This window comes from Pelodiscus sinensis, chromosome 1, assembly GCF_049634645.1.
Source record: "Pelodiscus sinensis isolate JC-2024 chromosome 1, ASM4963464v1, whole genome shotgun sequence".
Classification (NCBI taxonomy): Eukaryota; Metazoa; Chordata; order Testudines; family Trionychidae; genus Pelodiscus; species Pelodiscus sinensis.
Genome location: NC_134711.1, coordinates 307663963 through 307676158, shown reverse-complemented (window position 1 = coordinate 307676158; position 12196 = coordinate 307663963). Strand labels below are relative to the sequence as shown.

Here is a 12196-nt window from a genome sequence, read left to right as displayed (position 1 = left end):
GGCATGTTGTGTGCTCCACAATTTGTGTGAGCGGAAGGGGGAGGCTTTCTTGCCAGCCTGGATGGCTGAGGCTGACCGCATGGCTGGACACTACGGTCAGCCCCGCACCACCGCCGTCCGGGAAGCCCAGCGGGGGGCCATCCGGATCCGGGAAGCCCTGCGGGAGAGCTTCCAGGTGGAGGAGGAGGAGGACTGACCTCTCCCTGCATGCCCCACCGGGGCCTTCTTCCACCCTACCCCCCCCCCTTCCCCTTTCCCCTCCCTATCTACTGTACAATAAAGACACCTGTTTTTCAAACAAAAACGTCTGTTTATTTCAGAGAACTGGGGTGGGGGAGGGAGGAATGAAGGTGGGAGAAGGGAGGGGGAAACCTGGGATGAGGGAGGTGGAAGGGGAGGGGAGGGAAGGGAGGAAGGGAAAGGAAAGCTCAGGGGTGGGAGTCTGGGTGCCTCTCCCGTCTCGCCACACTGCGGGTCCGGGGGCGTCGGTGGGGAATGGTTGTGGAGGGGGGGGCAGAGAGGACAGGGGGTGTGGAGGAAGCAGGAGCAGAAGCAGGAGCGGAAGCAGGAGGAACAGGAGGAGCAGGGGGAGCAAGAGGGGGAGCAAGAGGGGGAGCAGGGGGAGGAGGAAATGGAAAGCGGTCTAGCAGGCTCTGGAGGTGGCCTCGCAGGGCACGGCCCTGCTCCTCCAGGGCCTCCAGACTCCTCTGGCGCAGCCTGAGGTCCTCCTGGACCCAGTGGTCCTGGAGACGGAGCTGTCGGTCTAGGAACCGGAGATGCCGCCTCTGGTAGTCCTCCTGGTTCCTGGCTGTCCTGCTTGCCCGGGCGCGGGCGGCTGCTGCAGGCGGTGTGGTGCGCCCTGCAGTCCCCGGTGCTGCAGCTGTGGTGCAAGAAGACCAGCGGTCAATTACCCCAGGGGCCCAGGTGTGTGAAACCCAGCTCCCCTCTGCAAGGCCAGGGCCCCTGCAGGATCCCCAGCTGCTGCTCCGTAGTGGGCAAGGCCCAGGCGCACGGTCCCGGGGCTCCCTCTCGCCCCAGCCCCCCGTACACATAAGGGGAACACGAGGGTACTCACAGGTGGACGCCTCCCCGGCCTCTGATGATGCAGGCGAGCGGCTCTGTGGGGTGCCTCGGGGGTCCCGGGTCCTGGGAAGGCTGGCGGCAGGCTCCTGGCTCTCAGAGCCCTCTTCCTCCTCCTCGGTGTCCAGGAGCGGTCCCTCTGCCCCGGGGTCAATCACGTCCCGGGGGGCAGGGACGGCATGAGGCCCCAGGATGCGGTCCAGGGCATGGAAGTGGGGGCAGGCCTCCGGGTCAGCCTCTGGCAGGCAGGCCCGGGAGTAGGACTGCCGCAAGTCTTTAATCTTGCAGCGCACCTGCTCCCGGCTGCGCTGGTGGCCCCTGGCGGCCAGGCTGGCAGCCATGCGTCCATAGACGGCCGCGTTCCGGTGGCTAGTGCGGAGATCGTGGACATTTGAGGCTGGGAGCCCTCGGATGGCTGGCTCATCCTGTGGCAGGTGCAGGCTGTGCAGGCACGGGTGCTGGCAGCCTTGCAACTGGCACAAAGTGAGTAGCCAGCCCGTGGCCCTTTAAGGGCTCCGGGGCCGGGAGGGGGGCAATAGAGTTTCCCTGGTGTTGGCCAGAGTGGCCACCAGGAAAACCTGGGAAGCCTTAGCCTCCCACTAGTTCGAACTAAAGGGCTACACAGCCCTTAGTTCGAACTAGCTAGTTCGAACTAGGCGTTAGTCCTCGTAAAATGAGGTTTACCTAGTTCGAACTAAGCGCTCCGTTAGTTCGAATTAAGTTCGAACTAACGGAGCGCTAGTGTAGCGCATAGGAAAGTTAGTTCGAACTAACGTCCGTTAGTTCGAACTAACTTTCTAGTGTAGACATACCCTTCCTGAGTGAGGAAGGTCCTTCCTTCTACTTGGAGCTGTCACTCAGTTTAGCACCAGTAAATCTCTCAGAGGCAAAGATGGAACAAAGTCACCCATAGCGCTAAGAACCTTGAGAAAGTGCCAGAGTTATAGGCTTAGGGTTGCCAGTTGTGGTTGAACATATTCCTGGAGGTTTCATCACTTAATGTTTAATTAAAGACTAATCTTTAATTCCTGGAGACTCCAGAAGGGTTGGCAACCCAACATAGGCTTCTGCTTAGCAGATCCATCACACTGTTCTTCTAAAGGGGGAGAAGGGAGGGATTCTGTAATCAAGGCCCAAGATACAGACTCAGGTTTAAAGTCTGGCTCTGCCATAAATTTCCTACATGACATGAGGCAAATCATTTAACATCCTCATTTCCCCATCGGCAAAACAACAAAAATAACATTTCCATCTTTGGTGTGTTTTGCTATTTATATTCTAAACTCCTCAGAGCACAGCCTCTCTCTCCCTACATCTATGTACGTCATCTAACACCAGGGAATGTCTATGGGTATGTCTACACAGCAAACTTACTTTGAAATAACAGCCGTTATTTTGAAATAACTGTACTAGCGTCTACACAGGCCAACTGCTATTTCGAATTGAATTTGAAATATCAGAGGGCTTATTTTGAAATTGGTAAACATCATTCCACGGGGAATAGCGCCTATTTCGAAACTACTATTTTGAAATAAGCGCTGTGTAGACCCTTATTTCAAAATAGGGGGCCTTCAGCCCTTCCCAGGGTGCCCTGGTGGCCACTCTGAGCACAAACAGAAAAACTCCTCTCCTCCTCCCCTCCCTGGAGCCCTTAAAGGGCTAGAGTCTGGCCACAGTGTCTATGCCAGCTCCAGCCCTGCCAGCCCAGAGCCAGTATTCGCTGCCCCTGACCCAGTGGCCCCTGCATGAGCCAGGCAGCCAGTGCCAGCCAGCCCTCCACCACTCTCCGGGCCCAGTCTCCCAGCTCCCAGGAGCCTGCCAGGAGCCAGAAAAGGCGGGTGCCTTCCTGGTCCAGTGCAGAGATTATGGACCTGATTGAGGTTTGGGGGGATGCCTCCAATGTCCATGATCTGCGTGCTAGATGAAGGAATGCAGCCATCTACAGCAGGACGGCTGCCAGCCTGGCCATAAAGGGCCACATCTGAACCCAGGAGCAGGTTTGGATGAAAATTAAGGAGCTGTGGCAGGTGTATGCCAGGGCCACAGGGAGCAGCTCCCAAACAGGGGCAGACCCAGAGAGTTGCTCCTATTTTGACACCCTGGACCTCATCCTGAGGGGTGGGACGTTCTGTGCCCCTCAGGTGGTCATCAGCCCTGGAGCAGAGAGCCCTTACCAGGGCACAGGGGAGGAGGAGGAGGGCCAGAAGCCACAGGAGCCCGGAGGGAGCATGCTGCGCAGCCAGGACCCCCGAGCCGATCCTGCAGACCTGTCACCGGTGTCATCCAGGGAAGCAACAACATGTGAGTGCCATCATTGTCCCCTGATGGGAGGGAGGCAGGGAGACCAATACCACATGCGTGGGCCTTGCTGACCACAGATCATGCAGCAACCTGTGCACGTGCGAGCATGTGAAGTATAGGTGAGTACTGGGTGGGTGAGATTCTGTGGCCTGCATTGTGCAGGGGGTCAGACTAGGTGATCATAATGGTCCCTTCTGACCTTAAAGTCTATGAGTCTATGAGACATGACTTGCTTCTGACCCCAGGGTTGGACACAGCAGGACGCCCTCCCTCCACAAGCCCCCTCTACACAGAGGCAGGAGACATCTCCCCACACCCATACTATATACATCACAGGGGCATGGGTGGAGTCCCAGAGCAGCTCCCACTCCCAGGGATAGCAAGACATCCCGAACATGGCCTCTGTGCAAGCACATCAGCCCTGATGGTGCGGAGACCTTCCATCCTCGCCTTTCAGACGGGGACTGGACTTCACCCCCTGTGTCTCCAGGGAGAACTGACCACTTCTCTTGTTTCTCCACAGCCGCACCAGCTGTGAGTGCAGGGCGCACCACACCATCTGGGACATCCTCCTGCACTCGAGGACTCCACAGGCTCACCTGTGCAGTGGAGGGGTACCAGCAGGAGCACCTGGGGGCACTGCAAGCTCTGCACTGTACCCTCGACCACTGGGTGCAGGAAGACCTTCAGCTCTGGTGGGAGCAGCTTGCCCAGGGCCGTGCCATCTGCGAGCACCTGCAGACCCTGGTGCAGAGCTTGCTGCCTCCTGCCACTCCAGCCCCTGCTGCCTCCCCAGTTACCACTCCTCCTCCCATTCCTTCTCCCCCTCCCGTTTCTTCCTTCACATCCTCCCCTTCCCCGCCCCGGGGACGCCAAGGCCCCCGCACCCACAGTGCTTGAAGACAGTTGTGCCGGCAAGACCCCCAACCCTGAGCCCTGAGCTTCTCCTTCCCCTTCCTCCCCTTGCCTTCCCTCTGCCAGTTCCCTCCTCCCAGGTTTCACCTTCCCTTCTCCCACACTCCCTCCTCCCCTCTCCTGCCTTCTTTCCCCAGTCTCACCAGAGTTTCATTCCCCCCACGTACCAGTTTTGTTCAATAAAGAGACTTTGTTGTAATGAACATGTGTCTTTTATTGTACAACAGGAAGGGGGGTTAGGGAGGGGTAAGTGGAAGGACGTGAGGGAGGAATGAGGCACAAGCCCCCAGTGGGGCACACCAGGGAGACTGTTACTACCTGCAGAACATGCTGCCAGGCTCACAGCAACACGTCCAGGAGAAGCACCAGAATGCCCAGGAGCGGCTCCGGCTCCATGCTACAGAGTGCTGTGGTGTCCTGAGTGAAGGCAACCAGAGCATGCAGAGAAAAAAATACCCCTCAGCAAGGTAGGCAATCAAGCAGGGAACCTGAGAACTGGCTGTCCAGGAGGTCCCTTTACGCACAGGCCTCAGATACCTTGTGTGGCTGCTGCCTGAGGCTAACTCCTGACCTGATCCCATGCCAGAACTGGTTCCAGGTGGCCTTAAATGCGATTCAGAGTCCAATCAGTGTGGATGTGCAATTTTGAAATGGCAAAACACTATTTCAAAATGCATTTTGTGTGTAGACGTGTTATTTTGAAATAAGATATTTTGAAATAACTATTTTGAAATAAGATATTTCAAAATAACGCTGTAGTGTAGACATACCCTATGTTTAATACCTCATACAGTTAGGCTCCTATCTTTGTTGAGTGCCTGTAGGCATCATGGGATACTAGTAACGCCTTACATGTGCAAAATAGCACTTTGGCCCAGGGGTCTCAGACATGAGTCCATACAATTTATAAGCACAGTCATGCTCTAACTCTCCATCTTACAGTCTGCGTAGTTGGGACCCATGAAACCCAACTTCAGTTTTAGACTCCGCCCCTGCAGTCCTATTGGCAGAGTCCCAGATAAGCTGATTGTCCTGCTGGCCCTACTCAAGCCAGCAAAACAGGAACTGGAAGCTTTTAACAATTGGGCTCCATCTTTGCCATTGATTCCTTGACGTCCTGACATGGTGTGACTTCTGGCATCTAATTCATTATCCTGACTTCCATTTTGTCTCTTGTTTCTGACCTCCTGATATCCTGTCTTGTGACTGTGGACTTTGGTTTTGACAGCTAGGTCATAAGTACATAAAATGGGTATATTGGGTCAGATCAAACGTGCTGTAGCCTAGTGTTCTGTTTTCCAAAGTAACCAATGCCAGGTGCCCCCGAGGGAATGAATGGAACAAGTAACCATCAAGTGATCTGTCCTCTGCCATCCATTCCCAGGATTTGCAGCCCAGTCATGAAAAAGAAAGCACAATCACTAGCTTCAAAGGCTGTGCAGTCTAAAGATTATGTTCATATAATGGTCTATTTCTTGTCTTAAAAAAAAAACACAGCCAAAAATGTGTGGCAGATAGATAATTACAAAAAATTTGTGCATCTGACATTTTGCTCAATGTCTGCTTTTGTTTAATTTTGTTGGGAAAGTGTGGCATTTTTAACAGAAACTTTGTTACAACAAGGCATATTTTCTTTGTATTTCTAAAACTCAAAGTGGCGTTGCCTCTGTTTCTGGCAGCAAATTGTTCTAGGTAGTTAACCATCAAAGGAAGTCTAGAAGAAATTCTCTTTGGCAGGTCCAAACTGAATCATGCATTCCATACAAGGAAATTTTTTTTAGACTGTTTAAAGAAGAGTTGAACATTTCAAAACTGGTTATAAAAAGGCATCTTTTATGGCAAAGCATTCATAATCATCACTGCACACTTTGGGTTGGATCCTTAACTCAAATTCCATCAGTTTTGCATTGGTTTGTCTCCCATAGAAATCAGAAGTAACTCCATTGATTTTAAACCAGTTATAGTGAGAGAGAAACCAGACCTGTTATTTCTAATTCTACCCTTAACTGTATGAATGTTATGTGAGTCAAAACAATGAGGAAGCCTATGGGACCTTAAAGAGTAACTAATGTATTTGGACATGAGCTTTCATGGGCTAGAATCCACTGAATCAGATTCATGAAATGGAAACTTTAGTTTGGCAAGTATATATGCACATGCAAAGATGGGAGTGTTATATTACTATGTGGAGTACCAGTGCTAACACGGCTAAATTCTTTTCCATTATAGTCAGAGAATTTATGGGACTTAACCCACTAACCTCCTCTCCTGATTGAAGCAGTGGCTGTCATGTGGGACTAGCTGAGCTCAGATCTCTACTCCAGGTATTGATCTGACTGCAGGTGCACAAGATAGCAGAGCCACTCAAGTTTTACTCAGCCCTCCTGATGTTGGGGGAATGGCCAAGACACCTTTGACAAAGTGGAATTGTGATCTAGCAAATGAGGTCATGCAAATTCAGGCAGGCCAGCATCCTCTTCTCCTCCTCCATCACATGGGCCAGTCCAGTCCTGAGCAGCAATGCAGCTCCATGCACCAAAGACCAGGTTTCAGTGCCCAGAGTGGGGAACCAAGCCCAGCCAGCCTCACAGGACAGGGGATCTGTTGCTGCAGCATGAGTATGTGGCAAGATTGGTATGCAGCTACCCCATGCCTCATACTTTTTACCTCTCAAGCACCACATCCAGAGCCTCCTGCCAATGTGAGGTCATGTCCTGTTCTCCTTTTACTGGCCTTCCAATCCCCAGGAGAGGACCTGTCCTGTTTTAGCCACTTCAACTGATCCAATGTCTTCAAAAAACTGTCAGGGAACTTGCATCTCATTACAGCCCAATAAAATTTAGAGGTATATCATGACATCATTTTGCACAAATAACTCACGTTAACTCAAACACCATTTTGTGTAAGAACCAGTAGCTAAGTATGATCCTGATGTTCCAAAATCTTAACTATAATTAGATGCTAAAGGTGAAATTCTGATCTGTGAAAGAGGTTGAAAGTGAAAGTAACTCCACTGAAGGAGAGGATGTCAGAAAGCAGTTTTTTGTTTAAGCAATGTTAGAACCTAGTCGTCCTGTCATTTGCACTGGAGTAAATTGGCAGTAACTCAGGGTATGTCTACACTACAAAGTTAGTTCAAACTAACGGATGTTAGTTCGAACTAACTTTAATAGGCGCTACACTAGCGCTCCGCTAGTTCGAATTTGAATTGAACTAGCGGAGCGCTTAGTTCGAACTAGGTAAACCTCATTTTACGAGGATTAAGCCTAGTTCGAACTAGCTAGTTCGAATTAAGGGGTGTGTAGCCCCTTAATTCGAACTAGTGGGAGGCTAGCCCTCCCCAGATTTCCCTGGTGGCCACTCTGGCCAACACCAGGGAAACTCTATGCCCCCTTCCCGGCCCCGGACCCCTTAAAGGGGCACGGGCTGGCTACGGTGCCCGTGCCAGGTGCAAGCCTGCCAGCACCCAGCCAGCAGACCCTGCACCTGGCACGGCACAGAGCCACCCACCCGATGTCCCCCAGCCCACCCCCTCTTCCCGGGACCAGGCTGGCCGCTCCCGGGAGCTTGCCCTGGACCGCAAGAGGCGGGCACCTTCCTGGGCTAGTGCGGACATCGTGGACCTCGTCCACGATCTCCGCACTAGGCACAGGAAAGTGGCCGTCTAGGGCAGGAGAGCTGCCAGCCTGGCCACCCAGGAGCAGGTGTGCATGAAAATCAAGGGGGTCCACTGAGACCCCCGACCCTGAGCCCTGAGCTTACAATGGCCGTCCTGGGTCAGACCAAAGGTCCATCTAGCCCAGTAGCCTGTCTGCCGACAGCGGCCAACCCTAGGGACCCTGGAGGGGATGGATCGAAGAAAGTGACCAAGCCATTTGTCTCGTGCCATCCCTCTCCAGCCTTCCACAAACTTTGGGCAGGGACACCACTCCTACCCCCTGGCTAAGACTACTCCATGGACCCAACCTCCATGACTTGATCTCACTTCCCTTTAAACTCTGTTCTAGTTGTAGCCTTCACAGCCTCCTGCAGCAAGGAGTTCCGCAGGTTAACTCTTTGCTTTGTGAAGAACAACTTTCTCTTACTAGTTTGAAGCCTGCTACCCATTCCTTTCCTTTGGTGTCCTCTAGTCCTTCTTTATGGGAACTCATGAAGAACTTTTCTGAATGCACCCTCTCCACCCAAGCCCTGCTTTTAGAGACCTCTATCCTGTCCCCCCTCCGTCTCCTCTTTTCTAAGCTGAACAGTCCCAGTCTCTGTAGCCTTTCTTCATCTGGGACCTGTTCCCAACCCCTGATCATGTTAGTTGCCCTCCCCTCTCCCAGCCTTTCTCTTCCCCTCTCCCACCTCCTTTTCCCAGTATCCCCCAGTTTTGTTCAATAAAGACAGAGTCAATGTTGGAAGAAACGTTATCTTTATTTTGTACATCAGGAAGGGGGGCTAGGGAAGGGTAAGTGGAAGGAGGTGAGGGAGGAATGGGGTACGAGCCCCCGATGGGGAGGACTGGGCTGGCTCTGCGGGCTTCTGGGGGTGGAAGCTCTCCTGCAGCCCCCCGATTGCCCCCTCTCCCCAGATGGCAGCCTGCGGCAAGTGCAGCCGGGCTGATGGCCAAGTGGTGTGATGTGCCCAGTGTTGGTACTCCGGGCACTCCAAGCCAGAACTTCTTTGCAGGCGGGGCACCCCTTAGAACTGTGTGTCCGGGGTGGGGGTCGGGACCCTTTAAGTGCAGCCCTCGGCTAGCCTGAGACAGCATCTCCACGCTCTAAGTCCTCCTCTGATGCCCTGCCGGCACTGCTTCCGGCCATCCTTAAGCCCTGTTCAGAGTCCACTCAATGTGGACATGTTAGTTCGAATTAGCAAAACGCTAATTCGAACTAGTTTTTAGTTCTAGACGCGTTAGTTCGAATTAGCTTAGTTCAAATTAACGTTGTAGTGTAGACGTACCCTCAGTTGAAGACAATGAAATTACAGCCATATAAATCTGGTGTGAAAGGAAAACAAGAACTTCCATTCATGAATTCCATTACTGTGGATTTTTCAAAATCTGTCCATTATTTATTCTGCTGCCAAATATTATTTGTTATGATACCATCATGTCTACAAAGAACTTGACAAAACTTAGGCAAGGATTGTGCTGTGATCACTGCTTATTTTGCTATCCCATAATACCTCTTTGTTTCCTTCTACTCCCAGGTCTGTAGTCTCTCTTTTTTTACATAGGTGTAACAGGGTAGCTGTTCCATTCCAGTTTATAAAGGGCTAGTGAATTAGATGGAGGCATGAGGCAGCCAACCACAGCACGGCTGCACTGTACAAAAGGACTACGAATCGGAGGTAACTCGCTCTTGTTCCAGTTCTGGAAGGAGAGGTCCTATCTGCCTGCTAGCAGCGATATCTTGGACAGGGCAGTACTCAGAAAGGGCAGGGAGAGCCAGAGGAGCTTGGGCCTGAATAAACCCCAGGCTGAGGCCCAGCGACAGTGGCCTGAGGGAGATACTAGGGTCATATCTATACTACAGCATTATTTCAAAATAACTCATATCAAAATAACAAGGGGAGTGTCCACACGGCAAGCCCATGATTTCAAAATTATTTCATAATAACAGGCTTCTTATTCTGAAATTGTAAGCCCTCATTTCACAAGGAATAACACCTATTTCGAAATAACTATTTCAAAACAGGATAGGTGTGGATGGCGCAGCTGTGCGTATTTGGAAATAATTGGCCTCCAGGGCTTCTCACAGCTGCCCTGGTGGCCACTCTGTCCACACCCCTCAAAACTCTAAAGTTTCCCTTCCCTTGCAAGTTTTAAAGGTGCAGACAGAAGGGAAAGTGCCTATGGCATGACACAGGCCCTGCTTGCACTGTGCCACACAACAAGACCCTGCACTGCTCTTACCTGTTGCAATGAGTGACCCCAGCACTCCCACCAAGCCCCCCATGGCTGCAAGCCCACCAGCAGTCAGCTCAGATGCCCCTGGCAGGGGCAGAAGAGGGCCCCTTCTTGGAGTGGTGCAGATCTCATAGAGCTCTGGGGAGAGAAGACACACCTCCAGGATCTCCGCACCAGATGCAGGAATGCTGATGTGTATGGCCGGATGACAGCAAGCCTGGCCCAAAAGGGCCATATACACACCCAGGAGCAGGTACACATAAAAATAAAAGAACTGAGGCAGGCCAACCTCAAGGACAGGGAATGAAATTCCCAATCCGGAGTGGCACTCCAGACCTGCCACGTCTATGACCAGCTGGATTGCATCCTGGGAGGGGGGGCAATACCCTTCCTGCTCTCCTCATTGGCGCTAGCTTGGAATGATCCCATTGTCAGCATCCAGAAGGGAAGAGCTGTGGAGGAAGAGGGGAAGGGGGAAGAGGAGGCTAGCCAGGACACAGTGCTCACCAACCAGGATGTCATTATCTCCCTGGAGCCAGTATTCACCTCCCAGGATGTTTCCAAGGGTTTGGACGAGGACAGGGAAGGCACATCAGGTGAATTCTCTACCTTTCCCTATCTACAAATGAGGGGAGGCGGCAGCCTACAAGGGGGTGCACACTCCTTGCTTGGTCTTCTTGGCCTGGGGATTGCACAGCAGCCTGTGCACATGGGTGCACATGGAGCACCAGTCCCAAGCAGACAGACCCATGAGGCTGCCACACAGGAACCCGTTGCTCCTTTTCACAAGATTAATGAAGAGGCCTGCCTGACTCCAGACTCCATGATGGGACACCTTTCCACCACAAGCCACCACTAAGGAGGATGAGGACATGGAAACACATTGCAGTGCTGCAGACAGCACAGGCTCATGATTGCACTCTCAGGGTAACATCCACTCCTGGTCAAGTGCGGCAAGGTGGACGACACCAAGCCACTCCATGGAAACCTGCCAGGAGGAAGGAAGTGGAGGGGACCGCAGTAGCACCCTCCCTGACAAGAGGTGTCTGCCACTCACACACACCTCCCCCAACAACCTTCCCCATTCCTCCAGGGGATAGAAGTCCCTTCTCTTCGGGATGCCGCCTGTGCTGGACCTGGTATGTGCATGGTGTTACTAGTCCCTAGACCAACCAAGGAAATAACCCAGACAAAGGGTGAGCTGAAGCAATACTAAAGCTAATTTATTAATACAGATTCTTAAGGGTAAGGTGATACTTTCACACACCACACATTCATACTGGCAGTTGAAAGTAGGCTGCAGACGTGGAGTAGATAATTTCCAATTTCACAGGTGGCTTGAGCTGGCCAGGCATCAATTTCCTGGAGACCAACTCTGAGGCTCATGGCTATCCCTGGGGTCCCTTGGATCTGCAGGAGGGTTACTGCCTCTGATTCAGTCTCAGGTTTCACATGCTGTTACATCCCTTCCAAAAGGAGATGATCTTCCTGGCTGCTTCTCAGTTAATTTATCTACTTTCAGGGGTTTTGTCTGTCTTAAAAGGTTATGGACCTAAATAGCTTTTTTGGTCAGGTATTTCTCATTCATACCTCCTCCACTTTCCACAGGTTACATACATATTCATGAACAATATGGTTTCTAGGTCAAATTCACCTTTATGGCCTTAAGTAATCGGAACCTGCCATAAATTGAACCACTTGACATACTAAAAGAACCTAATGTAAATACTATGGGTTAACATACCAAAGGCATGTTAAGGACTTAACATAAATTGTGACGAAGAGAACCAGGGTCAAGGAAAAGGGGAAAGCAGAGGGGTGTGGTCAGCCAGCAAGACACCAGTGGACAGGAGGGAGGAGGGGGTCGTGTCCTACTAGTTACACACAGCACAGAGGGAAGGAGAGACACCCTATCCCCTCTTCCTGTCCTCAGGATCCTGACCTGGCTGGCACCTTCTCAAGCCTGTTTGTCTCCGGGACATGGAGGTAGCGAGGCTTCCCTGCGAA

General features: G+C 52.0%; 1 protein-coding gene across 1 annotated transcript; it reads right to left on the bottom strand.

The window, feature by feature from the left end:
* Positions 1-380: 380 nt before the first annotated feature.
* LOC142826556 (uncharacterized) lies at positions 381-1470 on the bottom strand. The gene is made up of 2 exons (XM_075919380.1): positions 1076-1470; positions 381-880 (listed from the first exon to the last, which is right to left on the bottom strand). Exons 1-2 carry the CDS (start codon positions 1419-1421, stop codon positions 429-431), a joined length of 798 nt encoding a protein of 265 aa, XP_075775495.1. The 5' UTR covers positions 1422-1470; the 3' UTR covers positions 381-428.
* Positions 1471-12196: the final 10726 nt, after the last annotated feature.

Coding starts and splice junctions, on each gene's coding strand:
- LOC142826556 (XM_075919380.1), bottom strand. CDS start 1,421: ATGGCTGCCAGCCTGGCCGCCAGGGGCCACCAGCGCAGCCGGGAGCAG. Junction 881..1,075: donor GGCCGGGGAGGCGTCCACCT/GTGAGTACCCTC, acceptor CTTGCACCACAG/CTGCAGCACCGGGGACTGCA.